This window comes from Sminthopsis crassicaudata, chromosome 5, assembly GCF_048593235.1.
Source record: "Sminthopsis crassicaudata isolate SCR6 chromosome 5, ASM4859323v1, whole genome shotgun sequence".
Taxonomy (NCBI): Eukaryota; Metazoa; Chordata; class Mammalia; order Dasyuromorphia; family Dasyuridae; genus Sminthopsis; species Sminthopsis crassicaudata.
Window position 1 is genome coordinate 229607813 of NC_133621.1, and position 24550 is coordinate 229632362.

Sequence of the window (24550 nt, forward strand, 5' to 3'; positions counted from 1 at the left end):
ACCACAGAAGTATCTTGTTTTAAAAGAAGAGTCATTCTTTCTCTAATATTCAAGTATCCATCCCATTACTTTCTTATGGATATGTCAATCTAATTAAACTTCCAAAGCAAAGAAGGAAAAAACAAGCATTTATTAAGCAATCATTGTGCTAAGCAAATCATAATTATTATCTGATGTGACTTTCAGAATAGCCTGGGAAGGAAGATTCTATTATAATCTCCATTTTACAGATGAGGACACTGAGATAAACAAAGGTTAAGTGACTTGCTCAAGATCTTACACTATCACTGATTTTTTTCCTTTATAAATCTGCTTTCCCAGTTCTCTTGAATACAGCACATCAAATAATAGTCGACAGCATTAGTCTATTATTAACATGATCAAATAGTACTTTTAGTTTAATAAATTAATTTTTAAAAACTCAATATGGTTCTATAACATGGGTTCTTTCTAATGAAGTCTGTCTTAAGTGACCAAAGTGGGAAAGAAAACACTCTCAAAGAATGACTGGTTCTTTAGACACATTTCTTTCTCAGTTGTAGCATAGAAGGGCACCTTCCTTATTCTCTGGCCCTTAAAAAACCCTCACTAATAAAATATGCAATACCTATAATATGATCCTGTGATTCTAAAAATAGTAGATACACATTTAAATAGTGCTTTAAAGTTCATAAAAAACACTTTATAAAACCTTGCCGTCCCTTCAGTGAAGTGGGAATATAGATGAATTACAATAGATAATATGGCAGAGGAGGGGGCGAATGAGAGAATGTGACACTAATCGAACTTAGAACTTAAAGAAAAAAATCTCAAAGCAACTCTTATTTTTCAAGAGAAAATGAAAATGTAAAGCCTTGTTCTTTTAATATTTTAAAGGGGAAAAAAAAAAAAAACAAGAATTACTATCCTGGTAAAGTCTGACTGCCATTTGCCTCTTAAACAGATAATTTGGATAATCTCTCCAGGTCATCTCTGTTAGCTATGAATAGACTACTGAATATACATTCTGCTAACTTATCAAGGCTATTCTCTGGTGTTCCCTTCTTATGAATAAAGAAAGACCTAAAAAACCCCAAACAGATAAAACATTTTACTGGTGCATTTAGTCTTTATATAAAAATCCAACCCCTTCTGATTGAATCCTTTCTTTCCGCTCCCCCCCCCAAAAAAAACAATTAAGTAAAAATATCTGATAGCAAATACATCTAAATACACACACACACAATTCTATTTTTATTGTCTCCTGTTTCTTTTCTGTTTCATATCTATTTTTGATATTTTATATCATAAATATTGTTTTAAAATTAATTACTTAGTATTTGACTTCCTTCTATTTTTCTTATTCTTTCAATAACATGAATTGTTGTAGTTTGGTGCTCACTTCTTGGAACATTCATATTTCAATCCCAGTACAGATTTTCTGGCCATGTAAGTCAGGAAAAGACTGTCCCCTTTCTACAAAGAAGGGCATACTTACTTTTGTTGTTGATATACTCTTCCCAGTCAAAACCTTTGGTGCCATTTTCAAGGAAACTCTCATTGAAATTAATGGGCCACACAACACATTTATTTCGCAGGTTGCCCATGAACAATTGTAGTCCAATCAAAGCAAAGACACTCAGGCAGAATACAGTTAAGATCATCACGTCAGACAGCTTCTTGACTGACTGAATGAGGGCTCCTACAATGGTCTTCAGACCTAAAGAGAAAGAACCATCAGAATTAGACTAAGTTTTTGGCCCTCCCAACCGCCCAACCTCCCAACCTCCCAACCTCCCTTTTAGTGTTCCAGTACTGGCCCATGCCTACCCTTTAACCAAGAGGAATTCATTCTGTATAGCAGCAATAGATAAACAAGAATCTTTATGTTTCAAAATATCATCACTATCAATATCCATCAGAAGGAAAGGATACTTAATTCAAACTCAACAATATGTAGAGAAAAAAAAATAATTGTTACCTCTGTTAACCTGAGGCCCTTTTTAAATTAGAAATACTCTTTTCTCTTTAGCCCAATAGAATAGGAGCTACCAGGAAGATAAGGAGCTACTAATAAAAGAACTTTTCAAGAGTTTCCAAGTTGGGATAGCCTTTTCCAAGAGTGCCCAAACTACCAATGTAGCTGCAAGATTGGTTCAATAATAACAATGATAATAATGAGCATTCATTTAGTGCTTAGAAATCTTCAAAGTATAGTAAAACTATTACCTCCTTTTGTCCTCACAACACCACAGAAAGATGAATACTATTATAATCTTTATATTAAAAACTGAGGTCACATTTGAATGCAGGTCTTCTTGACACCAAATCCCAAAGTACCCTTTCTACTATCCCACTTAGCTGACTCCAGTAATGAGCCAATCCTTGGGTTATATCTGCTACTAAAGGCAATTCCTCTTTCAGTTATTTCCTGCCTTTTCTGAATGCATACCCCAACTTCTACAGCAGACTTTTCTGTCACTTAAAGGTAAAAAATAATTGTATAGAGCACCAGCTGTTAAGTCCTTAGAAGGACCTGAATTCAAATCTGGCCTCTGTGTGACTGGCTAAATCACTTAATCTCAATTGCCTCAGCAAAAATAAGGAAATTTAAAAATTTTTTTAAAATAAAAAATAATCCTAATAACCATTTAAAGTGCAGATTTAGGAACAAATCATGGTTTGAATTTGAAGCCACAGTTGAATTGCTTAAATAGGGCTGAAGAAGAGCAGGAAATAGCTTTAGTTCTAACACTATCATTATCTCTGCAGCCATATCTTAATCTTTGGGGGTATGTTTAAAGGTAACACAGACTAAATACTAGCATTAAAATACAAGATGGGCTGAAGGAGGAAAGAAAGGTGAGATATAAGCCTAGACACACTGCCCCTATTCCATGTCTATAGGTAAGATGATTAGACTGAGAAGTAAGAGACATCAGTTCCTAATCTCTGCTTGGCCAGTGAGACGCTAATTAAGTCACAATTTCCAGGGACAGTAAGAGCTTCTCTGATTATAATAAGATGATGGAAATAAAGATGAGGCATATGAAGTAATGTAAGCTGTTTAATTAAAAGTTTTAAGTTCAAGATACTGCTAGTGTTGTGGATGATATGGAATAATATATCACCTTCTCCATATTCAGTGACTCAGCAGTACTAAGGCTGCCAGATCTTCCTTGAACATGGTATTGCCATCTCTTGCCTCCGTGATTTTATACTGGCTGTCCCTCATGCCTGGAATGTTCTCTTCACTTCCCTGTCTTCTTTTAGGACTCAACTTAAAAACACTACTATCTGTCAGAGGCCATCCATTTTTCCCCTTGAGTATTCCTCTCTAAGATTACTTTGCATTTCAACTTATTTTCTGTGATTTTTTTCTCCTGTGCTCCCATCCTCCTACCTTAGTACCTTAATCCCTTTTGTGAAAAGGGACAATATTTGTGCTTTTTGCCTTTCTTTGTACATCAGCAGAGTAACTGGTATCCTGTAAGAATTTAAGAAATGCTTTACAGTTGGTAGATTAACTATTTCTATGTGTTTCTTTGCACTTGGCTGGCTGAAATTTAAGAGAGGATAATAGATCTATTCATTGAAAATTTTAGTACAATGGCAATTATGAACAACATTCTCTTCTCTATGTTATTGTTCAGTCATTTCCAACTCTTTGTGACCCCATGTTGGGTATGTTTTGGCAAAGATACCGCAGTGGTTTGTCATCTCCTTCTCCATCTCTCCCCTACATTCAATGCTTATGCCATGGCAAATCCAAGATAAGGAGGGAGAAGAAATGAAACGACATCCCCATCCCCCCCAAAAACTCTACCATACCTAGTTGGGGCCAAATATGAAAGGTGTCATGTCCACACAGACACCCTTATTCCTACTAGTAAAGAATCCTTGCTCTTAAGTCAGAGGGTTTTGTGTTCAAATCTCACCTGTGACATTGACTACTTGTGGGCTGTTAGGTCTTTCATTTTAATTTTCCTGGGCCTTTAGTTTCCTCATCTTTAAAATGAAGGAGTTGGAGTAAATGGCTTCTGAGGACTCTTCCATATAGACAGCTAGGTCCTACCAGATTAGGTAGACCCTTTCCTATTTTCTCTCTTATGGGTTTAATGAGTCTCTATGAATGAGTCTAACTCTTCTTATCCAGCCCTAACCTATCTCTTAGGTCCCAGTGTAGCATTATCAACTACCTCTACGATATCTAGAATTGGATATTTGGACTCAGCACGAGAGCCTGTATGGTTCAGACCCATGTATTATGTATTTCTTCTATTTCCCCCAATCTTCCTTCATCCCAAGCTTACTACTCCACCTGCATTCAGATCACACAACCAGTCTGTTGCCAAATCTTGTCAATTTCCCCAACTCCAAAGTCTATATATCCAGATTAAAGTGTTTTCACAGCTCCAGGTTCCCACTAATCTGCTGGACATATCTAGTTGGATGTCCTGGTAGTGCTTCAAATCCAACAGGATCCAAACTGAACTCTTTTTCTCCAATCTGCCCTATGTCCCAGATTCCTTATTTCCCCCATTATCTCAATGAATAGAATGGAAATCTCAGACTCACCCTTGACTTTTTAATCATACCAAGATCAGTTAAGGAACTAGGAAAGCTTAGGCTGAAGAAGAGTTGGGGAAAATGTTTTCTGCCACAGTATTCAGGGGCCTCTCATTTGAAAGAGGAAGTGGATTTATTTTGCTTTAATTTAGAAGGAAGAGGCAGAAATTGCTAGAGGGTAGATTTCAGCTGAGTAAAGGGGAAAACTTCTTAATAAAAGGAGTTTTTCAGGGATGAAAGAGAATGCTTCAGGTGGAAGTTGTTCCGTCACAGATGATCTTCAAGTGGAGGTTGGGTGAATATTTCCAAGTGTGTTGCAGAAAAGATTCTTGTTCAGGAATGGACCGGAACTTGTGCTTAATCTGAAGAAATGCCTCTCTGGAATTAGATTCACAGAATTGCAGAGCTGGAAGAGACCTCAGAAAGGACCTTGAGTTGATTCACCCTGTCTCTGCGGAGATGATTCTCAACCCTAATCTTTTCCCTCAGTACTGATCTTGCATCACCAACCACCTATTATACATTTCCAAACTCAACATGTCCCAAACTGAACCAAGAATCTTTCCTCCAGAGAGGCTCCACTCTTCTTAATTTCCCCATTTCTTTTAAGAATAGCATCACACTTTGTTATTTGGGTTAGGAACTTCAGTTTTTCTTGACAACTTTCATTCACCCTATCCTCACACCTAATCAGCTGCCAAATTCTGTTGTTTCTCTCTCTATAAACATTGAACATTTTCCTTTTTTCTCACTTCTATCATTACTTTCATATTTCAGAAACTCATCTCCTCATTCAGAACTTTTACAATGGCTTTTTAATCAGTTTCCTTATCTCTATTCCTTATCATCCATAGAGCTGCCAAATGACCACTCCTAAAGCACAACTCTCCAAGACTCAGCCTTCTCTTTAATTCTTTTCTTTGATTTTATTTACTCTAGTGATTTCAATGACCATTTTTAATGCAGATGGCTCCAAAACTTATATAGCCATATTAGAGATCTCTGCACAGTTCTAGGTTCCCACTAGTATCTGTCTGCTGGACATATCCAGTTGGATGTCACTAGTGCTCTCTGATGGATATATCCATTTAAATGTCCTGGTAGGGCTTCAAATCCAAACACATCACTCTTCAGCTCAGGAGCCTGCAGTAGCACCCTCGTGCCACCATCTTCTCTGGCATTTAAAGCTACTCACACTTTGGCTCCAGTTTACTTTCTCCAATTACAGTTTCTTCAGCAGACATTATGCTGCTGTCCTTTACATGCTTGACATTCCAGTCAATTTAGTGTACTTGTACCCCACAAATCCCATCTCTCACCTCTCCTTGGATAGGTTGTCCCCCATCCAATGCATCCTTTCTTTTTGCTTCCTTCAAGATACAGCTCAAGAGCCATTTCCTACAGGACCTTTCCCAATCTCTCTGGAGGTTTGAAGGGTAGGGAAATGCCTTTTCCAGTCCGAACTACTTTGTACATATTTTGTATTCACACATTTGGGGTTCCTCCCAGTAGAATGTAAACTCTTTAAAAGCAAGAATTGTTTCATTTCTACCTGTGAATCCACAGTTCCCAGAAGGAACCTGTAATATCAGTTCTTACTGAATGAATAAACAAATGAATATTCAATCAACTGCTATGATATTCTATGATACATCCACAAGAGTTCCTATATCTTTCTGTTTTCGCCTCTTTATTCACATGGCTATCATTGTGGCCTAAGGCTTCATTATCTCTTGCACCAACAAGTTAATAACATCTGAACTGAGTTCACTCCTCAAGTCTATCTCCAATTCTTCACAGAGATGTCAAAATAATATTCCTAATATACAGATCTCACCCTTGCTCAAAAAACCTCCAAGCAGTGCTTATCACTTCCAGCATAAAATACAAACACCTCAGCCTAACATCAAAGGACCAATCTACCTTTCTAACCTTATTTCGGAAAGCACACCATCACAAAGTCTAAATTTGAGCCAAATTGGACTACAAGCTCTTCCTTGATCTTGCTTGGCCCTATCCTGCCTTTGTGTATTTTCACAGGTTTCCTTCATGTTGAGAGTTCTGGCAGCTAAAGTTCCTTTTCTCCTGCCTTCTTTAGTTTAGATTCCAAGATGTTCATGAAATGCCTTCTGAGCTCTCATCTCAAAGTCATCTCAAGAGCCTCAACTGCTCCTGTTACATTCTGTCTGGATTGCTACTTTACTTTTACTATGTTCCATCTCAGATCACAGTGACTTAGGCACTTCTCTCACCTCCCTATTAGACAGTAAGCTTCATGAGAGCAGGAAGTACGCTGCTTTTAAATCTTTATATAACCAGCACTTAGCACAGTTTCTTGAACATAGACAATAGTAAATGGTTCTTGAATTTAAGCAAAGTTTAAGAATGTCATTGTTCTGGATGCAAAAATAAAATCTTTTTTTTTCTTTTACTGGTGTATGGGACAAAATGCTATACAAAACCAAGATGCTTTCTGAGAAGCAGCTACTCAAAATGCACCATAATGCTACTTTGAACAACTCCCACACAGCAGAGTGTGTAAGAAAATCCTGTCTGCAGCACAAATTGGACAGCAAGCACTTAAAAATGCAAACACCAAACAGGCAGAGAGATAGAACAGTGGCAGCTGATGTCAGATTTGATGTTGACCAAAAAAGGAGAATGGACATCTCTACCCTGGGGTCACCTGCCACAGAGAAAGGCAATGAAAAAGGAAGAAAGCTCACAATCTTGCTAACACCTCAAAACATCTTTCTCCTCTCACCCCCTTGAGGATGGCCAATCATTTCAGGCAAATAAGCAATGTCAATATCCATGGAGATATCTCCTATATAATCCAAAATGCACCTGCACAGAATAAATTCATCATATACCAGAATGTCAATGCAAGTTTAAGGTAATGAACAAGTTGGTGATGCTTTTGTCAATAATGTTTCAATATTAAATATGTTTTGCTAGATGTTTGACCACTAAAATTTCAAGAAAAGTCTTCTCTTTGTGAAGATTAAATTTTTAACCTTTGCTCTCAAATTTTTTTTTAGTCCCAAACAAAGATAAACAATAAATAATACTTTTCTCCTTCATTCCCTGATTTCAAATTGGCATATACAAAAGGTCAGAATGTGTAGTTGCTGATAACTAAAATGGAATAAGACATTAAAGTAAAGTTATTCCTTCAAATAATGGCATAGTCAGACCTCTTAAGAGGTGACTTTTATAGTTGTGATTAAAAAACAAAAAAGTTAGAACTAAGAGTATTTCAAGGTGAATTGAATGTTCTATGTGCCACAAAGGAGGATGCTATAATAAGAGGCTGAGATTTAGAGGCCCTTGTCAGGTCCTCATAAGTCTCCCAACAATTGTTGTAGTTCTTGCCTTCTATATACTTTGTGACAGCTCTAAGGAAGGACCAGGATCAGGAGGGTGTTAGGTAAAAGCTGAGACACTGCAATCCCACTCAAATAATGCACGAGTGAAAGAATCTATCCCTAAGGCAATAATTCTCCTATAGTGCCTGTTATGAAGCTGGAATTAAAAGAATTTTAATTTCCTAGCAAGTCTACTGACTCATAACTCTGCTGTATTCAGACAAGGGAGATGAGCAAGAGTATACAGCAGGGAGAAGAAGGTCCCATCAGGTGGGATGAAATTGGATGGAAAATTAGAAATCTGAGCAAAGAGGGACAGGGTTTCTGAACAGGTTGAAGCTGATCCATTCAAACAGCAAGTACCTTGGCTTTCTCTAGTCAGATTGAAGTTTTTTACTCAATGAAACATACAAATCCCTGAGAATTCAACTACAAGACAAGGATAATTGTTCTAGTCTTTTCTACATTGTACAAAAGTACTAGGGATAAAGCCTATCAAAGGCTTTCATAAATGAAGGTGACAGAAAGCTACAAACCTCAAAATTACATAGTCAAAAGTTAATTAGGTAGCATCAGTAAAATATTTTAATGCCTTTAAAAAATAAGGTTTTTTTGTTTGCAGAACAAGACATAAATAAAGCAGTTGTTACTACTTTGTTAAAGTGAGTATATTTTTTAAAAAAACTAAATGTTCATAGTTCTTATGCAGTTCATAGTTTCTTATACAACCTTCATAGTCTATGTAAAAATGTCTGTTTACTGGTTAAGTTTGCAATTAAAAAAAATATTAACTACATAGCTAAATAAGAGGTGAAGACTTAAGAGTCAAATAAGTGTATCAAAAGTGTTCCTGCAATCTTCCCACCCAGATTGGTTATGTAAATGCAATTTTTGGTTCTATTCTAGAAAAAGTTTCAGATCATGAAAACAAGAAAAAATAACTAATAAGATTCTCCCAGAGTAATACGTCAGGGAAAGTAAGCAGGAAAACAGAATCACATTTAAGAGGAGCAGAAGGCGTTGGAATAGCCCTAAGGAAAACTAGTAAGCATTTTGAGAAACTAAGAAAGAGGAGAAGGAAGAGGCAGAATGGAGAAGAGGGAGGGAAGAAACTTTTTTAAGTGCCTAATATCTGTCAGGGACTGTGTTAAGCACTTTACAAATATTATCCCTTTTGCTCTTTACAACAACTCTATGGAGTAGAACCTGTTATTAATCTCATGTTAAGGAATTTGAAGCAGAGATTAAATGACTTGTCCAGGATCATACACCTAATAAGTGCCTTGGCTGGTTTTAAATTCAGGTCTTCCTGATTCTAGGCCCAATGCTCTATGTGCCATTAAGATAGAGAAAAACTCAAAAGTTAAAATGCAAGCAGCTGGCTGTAGTGAGATGGATCAAAGGATTCAGTTGAAATGAATTTAAACAGATGATTAAATCTCACTAGTTCAAGCTTCTTGCCAAAATTTCTAATGACTTAGTAGATTCCTCATTGGGTTAATTAAGTAGTATCAATAAAACATTTTAATGCACATAAAAAATTTTTTTTGGTTTGCAGAAGAGGACACAAATAAAGCAGTTGTGTTGCTACTTTGTTAAAGTGAATATATTTTTAAAAACTAAATGTAATACTGGATTACTTGCCATCTAAGGCAGGGAGTGAGGGGGAGGGAAGGAGAAAAAATGTGAAACATAAGGTTTTGCAAGGGTGAATACTGAAAATTATCTATGCCTATGTTTTGAAAATAAAAAGCATGAAAAACTAAACTAAATGCAATAGACCACAGTTTCTTATACAAGCCTTTTCACTCCACCAGTCATCCTCACTTATGGATCCTTTCCATTCCAATAATTTTAAATAGAAACAGTGAAGTCTCCAAAGATATGTGACCCTAACCTCTCCCATTCATCTCACAGAATCCCAGCTCTATAGCCCTTTCCTAGTGCAATTTAATCTTCTATGAAAACGGTGGGAGAATGACAAGCATGTTTCCCGAATCACTAACTAGGATAAAAGTTAACCCAAACAGAGCATCTGATTATTCTATGCTTGCCAACCTGCTTCTGCAACAACTGTAGATAACATAATATAGTTAATATAGAAGAATTGCTGAATGTAATAAAACTGACCTGACTTGACTTATAATTTAGACATTCCCCTCCCCAAAATCATAAAATCTTCTTCAGCAAATCAGAAGAATAGAAAAGGAAATAAATCGTCCCACTATCTATATGGCTTATTAGTGTACAATACTGTTTCAAATCAGGTAAAGTCACTCCTACGGTTTTCAATCAGCTCTGTTCCATCTCCTGCTCCTTTATCCTCCCAAAAGATTCCATCTCTTCCTTACCAGTCTTTGCTTATCCTCTCTTTGTGCTATCCTTCAGATTTACTCTATTTTTCCACCTGCACTGAAATACATCTCTCAAAACTTACCTTGGATTCTTATAACTCCTGTTACCCTTTTAAAATGGGGATTTTCTCTTTCCACCTGCACTTAAATGCATCTCTCAAAACTTACCTTGGATTCTTATAACTTCTGTTACCCTTTTTTTTATGGGGATGTTTTTTGTTTGTAAGTGAACCTTAAATAAGTTGGGTTGTGACTATGTGCTCTTATGTCAGCGAAATAAGCAACAATAGAGAATGAGGCACATAGAAAGTGGGCTTTATTAAAATTAAGGTAGTATGGGTAAACATTTTCATCGACTCCAAGGTTCTCAAATCTGTCAACAGGATTGGTTAGACTAGATAATCTGTGTTAGTCTCTTTTATTCAACAATTCTTTAAGTATAATAACACATATATGTGATTATGTGAATAATAGCCAATGAGTAAAGGAAATAGTCAAAGCAATAGTCAATGAGCAAAGCCAAAGGAAGTTTATCAGTTACAAGCAATGGAATTATGATTAACACTAATCCACTTTGATTTCACAGGCATAAGAAGCAAATATCTTATTCCCAGAGAAGAATTAGTTTTAAGACAATCTTGCAAATATTCTAAAATCTAAGTGCATGCTTTAAAAAAAAAAAAAGTCATGGATAGCAATAGAAATGTGTCTACCAGAGCACCCTAGCAACATCCCCATCCCCCTTCTCAATCAGCCTAAATGGTGCAGTGAGCACATGGCTGGCAAGTAAAGCGAGAGAGAGCCATGTCCAAAACCTTCTCCTGGTTGTCATGCATACTGCCAAGCACACAATCAAATGTTCCTGTTCCATTTCAGAATGCGACAGATAGGAAAATATAGGGGAAGAAAGAAATAGGACCTCCCCCTCCAAAAAAAAAAGAGCTGTTGGATTTAAATGTTCTCACCTGGAATTACAGAGATAGTTTTCAAAGCTCGGAGAACCCTGAATGTTCTCAGCGCTGAGACATTGCCCAGGTCCACAAATTCTGTCACATATCTGCAGTAAGGGAGGTTACACACAAAAACAAATGACAAATACAACACCAAAATAAAAACCAGAACAACAAGCACAACAAAACAAAAAGTACAGTACGTCACAGCAGGGCCCTAGCCCAACACCTAACACCAACCCCAGGCCACCTTACCTGGGATTACTGAAATAGTTTTCAAAGCCCTCAGTACCCTGAAAGTGCGCAGAGCTGAAACATTGCCTAGGTTTACAAACTCTGTTATATACCTGCAGAATCAAACCAGAGGTGACTTGTAGTGGTACCACCGGGCAAGTATTGGAAACAGGGGGAAGGAGGGACTGATTCTAGGATTTTATCTTTTGCATTCTTGGAAAGGAAAGACGTTAGTAATGTAAACACAAGTTAAACCACATTAGGGAGGAAACATCCAGGAAAGGTAAGCCCAGAAATAGAAAGAACTTTGTAGGAAAAGAAGCAGTTGGGTTAGTGAGGGTTTCTCCTGGCATCAGTCCTGTGATTTTCTAGATCAGAATTATTTTTGTTTTCAGTTCTTTTCTTTCTAAAATGAACTAAAAAGAAAAAGAAGGAAGAAGGGGCTGGATCTCTTGCAAACAACTGTATAGCAAAGGGGAGCAAAATTCAAGTTGTATGCTCTCCAACTGAAATAGGCCTAAAATACATGAGGGCAAATACTGTGGGCAACAGTAAACCAGTCTATGGGCAAACCCTTTGCCCAGGAACTGGGGAAAATGCCCACAGATGAAGGTCTGATCTATGTCATATGAAAGCAATATATGGAATACCCCCAATCATGGTATAAGAGCACATGCTCTTTTTATTATCCCTGTGCTTCACTTAAAATTTTTTATTTTAGATATAGTATTTGTAGAGCACTTTAAGGTTAGCAAACTGCTTCAATTATTATCTCATTTGATCCTCACAACAACTTTGTGAGGCAGGAGTGATTTATTATCCCCATTTTACAGATGGGGAAAACTGAGGCACACAGAGGTTAAATGACTTGTCTAGAGTGACACAGCTAGTATCTGAGGCCATATTTGAACTTGAGTCTTCTTGACTCCAGACCCAATGCTCTAAATACTGTCTCTCCAGCTTCCTCAATCTGCTCATCTGTTTGGAAATAACATGGCTTGTATTGCTGAAAATGAGGTAAGGACACCAGTTAAAAATATAAGCCAGTGTACATTTCTTACAATAGAAATACATTAGTAACCTCAATACAGTGGAAACTCAATCTTTTGGGTCTCTTTGTTGATGGGTCTCACTCATCACTCACATTTTCTCTTATCACAACAAGGTAGGCTTTATAAAAATTCATAAATTTTTAATAACTACCCTACCCTCGTATATCACCCTTTCCCCCCTCTCCCTCTCACATTCCCTAGGAAAATTAAAATTGGAAAGAAAAAAATAAAATCCATTAAATATTTTCCATTGTCAGTTCAGTTTTTCAAGGAAATACATTTTCGATGATAAACTTAACACAATCACTATATAAAAAAATAAGGAACATCATTGGTCTTGAGCAAGAAATCATCGAAGATCCTAAAACATGGCTCAAATAATTAGTCACCTTCATTTTGTTGGCAACAACAGCAACAATTTGCTTCTTCCTTCAGGAAGTGACTGGTGTGAGATTTGAGGGTTAAGATAAAAATCCCCACTATCTCCTCTGACACTTCCTGGAAACATGTATAACAAAACATACTCAGGAAACTCACCCAGTCCTTCCCTTTTCCCAGTCCTGTGACCCTTTGCCTCCACTTCCAATCCCATCTACACAAACTCTGGGTCCTCACCAAGACCCCCTAGTGGTGGGCCAGGAAGGAAAAAAAAAATGAGTAGTCATGGGAAGTAGAATCTTCTTCCTTTGATCTGTCTGGGATTGGGGGAATATCCAGACTGTGAGCCATGTCCATTCAGGCAGAGTTAGTGCATATGCATTCATCCACAACCACACACACACACACAAAACCATGCACAAGAGTTACAATCATACCGAGAACAACAACAAAGTAAACAAGAAACTTACGCCATCATAATGACGCTGAAATCTAACCAGTTCCATGGGTCTCGTAAAAATGTAAAACCGTCTATGCAGAAACCTCGGGCGATAATTTTCACAAGTGATTCAAATGTATAAATCCCCGTGAATGTGTACCTGTCACAGAAACATGTGGGTTGAGGATGATATTTATTTTAACAGACAGAAAAAGGCATAATGGCTAATTTAATATCTGTATAACTTAATCCCTCCCATTTCCAAAGGATGCAGAGCTGAAGGTACATAAGAAAGTACCTCCATGCTGACCTCCAGAAATGCTCTAAGTGCCTTGACTCAGAACATAGCAGAGGCACCAAGGCAACTGTAAACCTTCTGGAGGGAGGGACAATGGGCATCTAATTATAGAAAAAAGAAAATATGGGAAAAGATCAAGTGAAATGGGTGGTAAGAGCAAAGGGCAAGTGAGTGTGGCAGGACACAGGTAAAGATAGGAGTATGGGGTGGCAGTTTAGTTCGCTAGATTTTATTTCCTTTTAGTTTTTTTTTTCCTAAGAAGCTTAAAACTAATTAATACTAATTACTAATCATCATCTTTCCCTCTGAAATAATTAAGAGGTAATAGTTATTTTCTTGTCCTTGAAAGAAAAATTGAGATAGATGACAATTAAAAAAAAATTAGTTACTTACTCCACATTCTTCGACCAGTCTGGAGGGTTACTAAAAGTCATGAATACACAGTTGGTCAAAATAGTGCACATAATGATCATGCTAAATACTGTAGAAAGCAGTCAAGGGAGAATACAGAATAGTGGACAAGTTTACACTCCCATAGTACACAATAGCATTAAATCATTCGAGAGGTTCCAACTCTCAGAAGCCTGACCAAAGTAGAATAACAACAGGTCATACACTACTACCACATCACAAATTCATTCAATACCTAATCAGGATTTGAAATGGGGGTAGGATGCCATTCCTTTCTTTAAAGAAGACCTGAAACCATCTTGCTCCCTATTGGTGAACTTATCCTTTCTCGGCATCCCCACCATGTGGGAATCTAGGAAAAGGAAGAAAAAAAAAATCCAATAAACGCCTTACATTGCAATGATTCAAATTGCCTTCAAAAACTGAATGGTAAATCACTACTAAAATACTAGCCCACCAATCTGCCTATCTTACAAAAAGTATTCAGATAAAAAGACTAAAGAAATCTGTATTCTTCACCATCCATTTACAACGAGTTGTTCCTTCTGAGCAAGTTATTTGAGAAGCTGAGCATGGGTAACTTGAAATTTTTTTCTGAAGATATATTTCACATGTAGAACTTTCAGCATGAGTAAATAGCACAGCTCTAAGGTCTTGAAGGGCTGAATAGTGCCTGAGGTGGAAGCAGTGCCAAAGATCCCTCTAGCTCCATAGTATGGGGATACTAGCTAGAAGCCTAAAAGCTAAGAATTCCAAAAATATCTGCAGCAGTAGGAAACCTTTAAGCCTGAGGAATGCCAATGCTTTTAGAAGCTCCCAGGGCCACACAAGGGTATTATATGACTTCAGTGGACACATTAATCCAGTTAGAGGCCTTTTCCTGTTCTTTTCTGACCCCTGGCTAATGGGAAAAAGTACAATGTCACTGAAACCTCTGATTCAAACTCAGATTTAAACTAGCAAGAGTGTTGCTGAGAGTATTCAAGCTATCATTTTAGGAAGCACAGAAGCTGATATTTCTTATTTTATATAGGCTGATTTTTTTCTTTTTAATGGCTTCCTCCATCTTTTTTTTTTTTCTGCTACTAGTGTTTTGTTTTTTTCCTCAGAGAGATTAAATCCACTTTCTACCTAATTCATCCAGAAGGCATAACAAAAAATGAGAAGATTAGTCTGGATGAGCTCTAGGGTCACCCTTCCAGCTCTAGTTCCCTGATCTGTGAAAATGCTCTTTGGGACCAGAGAAAACCCTATATTCTTCCTTCTACTGCAGTTAGTCAGGGAAAACATAATGAATTCCTTCTCCTAGCATAAACTTTCTTAAAGCTTCTCTCTCTCTCTCTCTTTTTTTTTTTTTTGTGTGTGTGTGTGTGTGTGTGTGTGTGTGTGTGTGTGTGTGTGTGTGTGTGTGTGTGTTGTGTAATTCAATCATGGATGACTCAGTGACCCCGTTTGGGGTTTTCTTGGCAAAGATACTGAAGTATTTTGCCATTTCCTTCTCCAGCTCATTTTACAGATGAGGAAACTGAGGCAAACAAGTTAAGTGACTTGCTCAAGACTCACACAGCTAGGTATATGTAAAGCTCAATTTGAGCTCATGAAGATGAATCTTCCTGACTTCAGTATTATCTCCATTGCTCCATCTAGCTGTCCCCTTCCCTCTAATCAATATCTACCCAAAGATTACTTTTTTAAAAAAATTTCTGTAGCTTTATCGCCAAAACAACTAAAAGAAAGCCACTGATCAACTTCTGATTTTAATGCACTAGATAGCCAGTAATTCTCTCATCTTATCTTGTTGGATTCAAGAATAACATCTCCCGGAGCACCTGATGGGAAACCCTGGACAAATCTGTCAGTCCCAGTTAAATTGCTGTCAGAGAGATAACTAAGTATAAAGTATCTAAATAAAACTACTAATCCTTTTACTTAGATTTTCATATTTGTGTCTGATCTTTTTATGTTAATAATTAAAGATAAATAAGAAATATCTTATACCTTTTTAAGATCACTGGGACTGACAACATTAAATATTTACTTTTGTTCAAAGCACAGTAAGTATATGCCCCAAAGGATGCATATTTCCCAGAAATCTACATCTTCTAAATTTGATCTTTTAAGAAATGAGAAAAACCAAGGGAGGCCTTAAGGAAGAGTGCAATCAATCAGTGCCCAGTTTTAATACTTGCAGAAAAGGATATGAATGTATCAAAATTTTAATAGCTATTCTTCTCAACAGGTTAAAAGGACTTAAAATGTACAAGGCAGGTGTGGCACTAAATCGGAAGAGTGTTTTCCCTCTGTTTAGTACTACAAAGGTCTGTGAAGAAAGAAAAGAGAGAAAAATTATTAAAGCATTGTTAGCACAAAGCATAAACATGAAAATCATAATACTTTTTTCTTTTGGTATAACCACAGTGCCTTAGAGAGGACAGGAAAGAAGAAAAGGGAAGGAAGGAAGGAAGAAAAGAGAAGAAAAGAAGAAAGGAAAGAGGGAAGCAAGGAAGGAGGAAAGAAAAGGGAAAGAAGGAAGAAAGAAAGGAAGTAAGAAAGGAAAGAAGGAAGGAAGGAAGGAAGAAGGGAAAGAAGGAAGGAAGAAAAGGAAAAGAAGGAAGAAAGGAAGGAAGGAAGGAAGACAAGGAAAGAAGGAGGGAAAGAAGGAAAGAGGGAAGAAAAGGGAAAGAAGGAAGGAAGGAAAGAAAGAAGAAAGGAAGGAAGAAGGGAGAAAAGCAGGAAGGGAGGAAAGAAGGAAAGGAAGGAAGAAAGGAAGGAATGGAAGAAAGGAGGGAGGAAGGAAGAAAAGCAGGAAATTTATTACTATGTGTATTCCTTTCATACTTCCCATTGGCAGATCTATGTCATTCTCACCCAGAAAGAAAATCACCACCATTACTAGGCAGTCAGCTTCCTGACAATATTCTTTTTTTCCACTATCAATGGCTTGAATCTTGACATTTTTCTTGCAATATTTTTCAAATACCAAGAGATATCATACTGTGTATTTCCCACCCCAGTATATACTTCAGAGCACACATAAAAAGAATAAGAAGACTTACAGCTTACAGGAAAAACTAGACATAACCTAATTTAACCTCTTCATTTTACAGATGAGGAAAATGAGACAGAGATTATTTGTCCGAGATCCTACAGATTATTCTGATTTGAATCCTGAGCTCGCTCGCTCTGTCTCTTTCTATCTTTGTCTACTTCTGTGTGTGTCTCTCTCCATATACACACATACATATATGTAACTTAAAACCTTGATAGGAAGCAGAGAGAGTAGAACAGTACAGTTACATGCCAATGTCAGAACTACAACTGTTTCTACATGTTTCTAAATCCACATGTTTCTAAAGTGGATGTCAGGCTTCTCAAAGCAACAATCAGAACAGGACTTTCCCTGAGATCCCCTCTTTAAAGCAATTTTCTCCCCCTTAATTTTTCTATAGCAACTCTCTCTGAGGAGCTCCCAGATATTATTTAGTCCTCCTTCATCCTCATGATATTACCGTGCAGAATGATGAACCTGGAATTATCAGACTCAGATTTATAGAGAAGGGAGGAACTTTAGAAATCATCTTAACCCCACACTCTCATTTTTTTGATGAGCCCATTTTAAGAATTCAGAAAGATTAAGTAACTAACCCTATCTATTCCCCACCTGGCTGTACTCCTTTGACTAACTCATCAGGCCCCTTCCTCTAACCTCCCTCTTCAGCCCAGGTTTTAATTTACATGTCAAAACCCTTTATTCATTTAATTGAGAGAATACATAAGGGGGGAAAAAGGTAAGAAAACAAGAAAACTGAACCCCAGGTCTGGAGCTTCTTTGCAATAACCACAGGGTCAGGGTAGAAAGTAATTCTCAAATACCACTGTCCAAGACTTATTTATCAGAATGGAAGAAAGGCAGATCTGAGTATAGTATCATGCTAGCCCATCTATGCCCTTCTATTTTACAAAAGGAACTACCACATAAGTCCATTAAATTTTTGGTTATTTTTGGTTAAATGAAGCCACTTAAATTATGTAAATTTAATTTATACAGAACTTATCAAGAATACACAAAATGTGTAAAGCTAGGGCACACATAGATTAATACAAATATTAAATTAGTGGAAACTTCTTGAAGTTTGTCAAACTACTATATCTTCCCTAAATAGAAAGGCAAATATTTATCAATATGCCTTTGACTAGCTTTGGGATCTTTAACAATGATCTCAAATATATCAGGACCTCAAAATCATCACCTGTAAAATGATGGTGTCCATCTAAGAAGGTCATTTAAAAAAAGGCTCTTTATGGGCCAAAATATTGAGAGTAACATTTTTTGTGGTAGCAAAATAAATATACATTAATTGGAGAATGAGTAGATAAATTATGGTATAGGAATGGAATGGAATATTATGTATTGAAATGACAAACACAATGAATACAAAGAAGCATGGAAAGCTGTATCCATGAACTGATGTTAAGTGAGGTGAGCAGAGCCTAGAAAACAACATACAAAATGACAACAACAATGTAAATGGAAAGAATTATCACAAAACATCCCAAAATTAATGATGCAAAGTTATAGCAAACAAGCTTGGCCCCAAAGAAATAATAAGACACCGGCACAGGTGTAAAAATCTGTTTTTAAGAAAGAAATGAGAAAATTTGAATAGAAGAATATGGAGTTTTCTAGCACTAATATTCTTCTTCTTTTTTTTATCGGTATAGAGCAGGGCTTTTTTATTATTATTATTTTATAATTATAACATTTTTTACAACATTATCCCTTGTACTCCCTTCTGTTCCAAATTTTCCCCTCCTTCCCTCCACCCCCTCCCCTAGATGGCAGGCATTCCCATACATATTAAATATCTTATAGTATATCCTAGGTACAATATATATGTGCAGAACTGAATTTCGTTGTTGTTGTTGTTGCAAAGGAAGAATTGGATTTGGAAGATAAAAATAACCTGGGGAGAAAAACAAAAAAATGCTCACAGTTTACACTCATTTCCCAGTGTTCCTTTTCTGGGTGTAGCTGATTCTGTCCATCATTGATCAATTAGAATTGGATTAGCTCTTCTCTGTGTTGAAGATAACCACTTCCATCAGAAGACATCCTCATACAGTACTAATATTCTTTTTAAAAAAAAATTCTACACAGCCCTAAAATTCAGGCTCACAGACTTTGGGAAGTGGACAAGAACTTGAACCACCATGTGGTCCAACACATACAAAAAAAAAAAAAAAAACCACATCAACATATTCAGTATGTGATTGGCCAGTTTCAAAACCTCGAACGAAGGAAAACCTACAATATATCAAGACAACACATTCCATTATGGAATTTTGAACTTGTTAGGAAACTTTTCTGATATCATGCTTAAATATACTTCCTTGCAAATTCCATCCATTTCTTCTTGCAGATTTCAGCGGGATTTCCTTTTGGAAGCTATATCTCTCTTCCTAGTCCAAGAGATTACATGAGCTTTTTTATTTCATCACACAACATGGCTAACACTTATTGAGATTATTGCTCAACATAGTATCCTGATGTTCTTCAGAACAAGTTCAGATTAATCACATCTTTTCCATATTATTCTTATGAAAATGATTATTTTGTAACTAAATAAAAGAATTCCCTATCAGATTTCATTTTACTAGTCCCGTGTTCTAGCTTGTCAATATCTTTTCAGATCCTGATTATCATCCAATGCATGAGCTACCCCACCTAGTTCTGTGTCATTGGCAAATCTAATGAGAGTACCATCTATCTATATACATTTTTTTAAAGTATTGCTAGATATGTTAAACAAAATATTTCCAAGCAACAGGTCTCTGTGATATTTCCAATGTAGATCTCTTGCCACTCTGATACAAGTAAAAATTTTATAACTTTATATATGTATATATATAAACTTTATAACTTTAACAACTACATATAAACCACATCTCTCCATTTTTTCCACAGGAAAAGGATGAGATACTTTATCCAGTTTAAATCTAGGTAAAGGATATTGATAATATTCCCTCCATCTACTAGTTTAAAAATCCTATCAAAAAAGAAAATTAGTTTAGTCTGGTATGTCTTGTTCTTAATGAAGCCTGATGGCACTTTGTAATCAGTCTTTTTCTTTCTAGATGTTCACCACTATCTCTTTAATGATCCATTCTTGATTTCTCCCAGGAATTAAAGGCAAACTCACTGGCCTATAGTTTGCAAACTCTGTTCTCTTTTCTTCTTTGAAAATTGTTTGTCCTTCCCCAATATGGTGCTACTTCTCCCATTTCCCAAGATCGTTCATATATCAAGAAAGTGGTCCAGAAATAACACATGCCATTTCCTTCAGGAACTGAAGATGAAATTCATCTGGACCAAGTAACATGAATTCATTAAAAGTCACTAGGTGCTCTGTTTCTACATCCTTTCTTAGCTTGAGCAACAATTCTTTGTTAATATTTTGTTCTGTCATTTCTAGTGTAAAGGTCTATTCCTTTGTAGAAAAAATAGAAATTAAAGAACTGAAGTAGTCTTGCTTTCTCTGATGTCAGTTTTCATCTTCCCATCTACCCCCAAGCAAAGGAAAGATCCTTGATCCTTCCTTTACTTCTAATATATCTTAAAAAATAATGTTTATATTTTTGAATGTCTCTTCTTCTTCCTTCTTTGTGTCTCTTCGCTATAAAATCTTACTGTGAGTATAGACACAGCTAATTTTTCCCTAACATTTTACTGAGCCTCTTTTTCTTCCCAATATACCTAAAGAAACAAACAAAAATATTTTTGTCTTTAGTTTTATTCAGCAGTTTTAGCTGACTCTAAACTTTAGCATTTGGGACAGTACTTTAACAAAATTCAGCCCCATTCTCATATTCTTTTTTTTTTTTTTTCTTTTTTTCTGTTACTCAGTCTTGCTTCCAGCACATTTATTTTAAACATCTAAATTGATTAGTGAATTCCTTGTGCATCCAAATTAGAAATTCTATTTCTAATTAGAAATTGTTAGAATTGTTTATGTCTTCAGAATTTCATCTCAAATGTTTCCTACTTCTCCTGGGCTGATTTCTTAAGAAGAATTTTACTCCATCATATCCTATTTATCTTTCTTCTGCACCCTTTGAAACATGTTTTTCTAAAACACAATATTTATGCGAGACTATTTCCAGATTTTTTTTTCTTCTTTCAAATTTCCCTCTAGTTGGTTCCTCCACCTGGCAGTCAACTTTCCAGTCATTAACTCCATTTAATTTTGGAAGTCCGGTCTTGAGTTAGTCCTATGATGTTTGCCCCAACTCATAGCCTCCCATTTCATGGACATAGCTTTTAAGAGACCAGAGTTAACTCCATACCACAGTGAAGTATCAAAGTGGGATTTTAATAGTTTAAGAAGATAGTACAAGTAGTAGTATCTCCATTTGATAAATGAAGAAATCAAGACTCATTAAGGTTAAGTAATTTTTTCAAGGTGACTCATCTAGTAAGAACTTGAATCCATGATTTCTGATTATAAATTGAACTTGATCAAGTCCAAGGTTTTTAGTTCTTATCTACTTTAAATATTTTGTGTAATAATATTTTAGTTATGTTAGCTAGTTTAGTTTTTGTCTAACTTTTTGTGTAGTAAGTATCTACTTTCTGTAGTATTTTTTTTGGGGGGGACAAACATTGCATGCATGTGCATATGTGTGTGCATAGTGTGCATGCTTGCTTACTATAATCACTGTTAAGAGATTATGACACCCACCTTGGAGACAGAAAAACATGGGATCAAGTCCTATTTCTGATACACACTGAGCAAATTACCTGACTTTTACAGGACCCTGGGAAACTCTCTAAGACACGTAGAGACAATTTCCCTACCATGTGTTCCCTCTACCACTGAAATCACAAGTTCAGACAGATGATTCTGGGCATTAGTCAGGAAATTTCAATATTTCCAGATTTCCTCCACAAACAAAACAAATTTGATCCTTAGGATGTATATAGACATAAAAAATCAAGTAGAATTGGGGTAGAACATGGGTGGTCCTGGAATAACCCAAGAAGGCCAGAAGGAAGATCCCAGGACTGCACTTTAACCAATGTGAAGTGCAAACACCTCTAGACTAGCTCTGTAGAAACACCCAGTAGAGATGCCTAGGGTGCGCTGAGTGTCGCTCTACAGGACCCACAGGAACTTCACCTCCAGACTGCATGCTGAGTTGGAGGTCTGAGTCTGGAAAGACTGAGGGAATCCTGGCTGATTAGGAACACTAGGACTAGCTGTGCTGCAGAGTGGGCGCTGGGCTGGAAGGAGCCAGCACATTTGGTGAGTGCAGAAGCAGTGGGGCAAGGACTCAGCTGGCTATGGGCACTTACAGGAGGGGGAAGTTCTTGGTTTGGGGTTCCAGGTCAGAGGGGAGAGCTGAAGTGAAACTAAAGGCACCATCACCTCACCCCACTATTAGAAATGTTTACATTAATACTTCTTGTTTTAAAAAAATTTTTTTAATGAAATCACAAATTCAGACCTCCACCTCTCTCCATACAAAACACCTTTAAACTTCTGGGATGGTTCTAGGAGGAAAAAAAAATCATTCTTAAAGGGCTCCCATACCAGTTCTACCAAAGCCCAAATAAAGACAACAAACCTCTGATCCCTGTGAGAATACTTCTAAAGCAAAAATCAATCAGTTCCCATGAAGCACAATAATATTTTATCTAATCTAATTTAAATTATATCTTTCTGCTATAAATGAATTAAAAGGGAAGTAGAAATCAGATTGTGGTTTGGTGCCCAAGGGAAAAAATATCAGTTTATAACAACCACCACTCAATGTGTTTGAGCACAGGGCCTAATATAGAGTTATGGAGTACCACTTGAGTTATAGCATAAAGTATTAATAAATCTGCTGTACCAGCATAAAATACTTCTGAAAATGCTTACACTTTTCATTTCTAATTAGTATTATCAGGTTTGTAGCACATGGTACAGAGGTATCCCTACTTATTAACAGAAGGGAAGAAGTTATCTCTGCTATGTCTACAATTAGGGGAAAATCTAGTTTATGTTTGTTGGAGATTGGTGGGGTGGGTGGAGAGAGTATGAATAGGAATTGATAAGAGGTCCCTTAAGAATATTTCTGTCATATATATCACTGCTAATGTCCATCATGATATCTCTAAAAGGGAAGTAGAGTAAGGTGATAAAGTAGGTAGTATTAATGCTTGCTGTCTCATTAGCAATAAGCACCTTCTAAATCTATTACTGTGATCAACAAAGCTATTACCTTTCTCTAGGTATAATAAAGAAATTATTCTCCAGATCTGAAGAGTGAGCCTATGTGTAGAACTGTTTATCATATGCTGCCTCACTCTAGAAAAATGGCTTGCCAAGAAAGAAGGCCAATCCTGGATCTGAAGACTGGGCATTTAGAGAAAGGAACCTTTTGGCCCAATGTTGGAGAACAGCAGTGATGACAAGGGATACTCCTTGCTTAACTACCAGAATCAGCTGGCCATTTATTTGTTGGTAAATGGCCAGCTATACAATAGATAAAGGATATAATTAAATAACTGCATTTTAAAAAATTCCACTGAACAATCAAGCAGAGTATAACATAAAAACTAAACTAATTCTACTTTGGTTAACCAAAGCATTCTTTTGCCTGGAAGCTTGCCACTGGCCCCAGGCCATCCCTGGGTAGAGATATCTTGCCAAAAATAACTTTGCCACATGAAAAAAAAGAATCTTGTGGGCCTTCCTGACACCTAGAATTGCTTGGTAGATCCCTCAAAAGCACAAATCAGGTTGAAAAGCCTCGGCAGATCTAATGGCAAGTAGATACAGAAATTAGTTCTAATTCTATAGAACCTTATGTTTTGATACAACTTGCCCAGAGAGAAATATTCAATCGGAACAGAATACAGAAGGGGCTGGAAGAATTTTTCCTGGGTTCACTTCTGTTTGAATAATTTAACAGTTCATAACTTTCAAATGCTTAAATCAAATCTAGTGTGAATTCAGAACAAAAAACACTATTACTTAAAGTCAGAGAAAAAATTCAAATGAAAGGTTTTACATATTTCAGATGGAAAAGGGATACTTATCCACAAGATTTATGAGGCATTGTCAGCTCTGAAAAGTCCCCATATATTTTTATTATTGGTTTTTAATTTTTTCTTTTCTTCCTTCCCTGCACAACCTCCCTTAATCTCCTTATTTTAGTGCCATTTTGCCAATCTCTTTTTCTGCTTTCCCTCACCAACTGCTGAAATATATCTCAACAAAAAGTCATTTTTGTAAAAAATGTTTCCTCAATTATATCTATGAATTCTTGCAAGTATAACTGGAACACAGAGTTGGTCTGGCAACAATAGTGCTATTATCAATATGGCTCTATGTCCGCTGGAAGTATGTTAAGTAGAATTCTAAAAGATTGAGTCCCAATCAATTTAATATTCCTATCAATAATATGGATGAACTAAAGAGTACTCTACAGCTACTAATAGTACCAACTTAGATACAAGGGCAACAAGAGGAA

The 24550-nt window shown here is 36.5% G+C and overlaps 1 protein-coding gene across 6 annotated transcripts in view; it reads right to left on the minus strand.

Moving 5' to 3' along the window:
* Positions 1–24550, minus strand: part of SCN8A (sodium voltage-gated channel alpha subunit 8) — a 214281-nt gene that overhangs the window by 82125 nt on the left and 107606 nt on the right. For 4 of the 6 annotated variants that reach the window (XM_074270347.1, XM_074270345.1, XM_074270346.1 and 1 more), the window contains exons 3-7: positions 16233–16352; positions 14015–14103; positions 13355–13483; positions 11236–11327; positions 1478–1699 (exon numbers count right to left, since the gene is read on the minus strand). In XM_074270347.1, the coding sequence (XP_074126448.1) occupies positions 1478–1699; positions 11236–11327; positions 13355–13483; positions 14015–14103; positions 16233–16352 (652 nt within the window). Of the gene's footprint in view, positions 1–1477; positions 1700–11235; positions 11328–11475; positions 11568–13354; positions 13484–14014; positions 14104–16232; positions 16353–24550 lie in introns of those variants that run through there. The other 2 variants (XM_074270348.1, XM_074270349.1) reach the window with 2 other exon arrangements.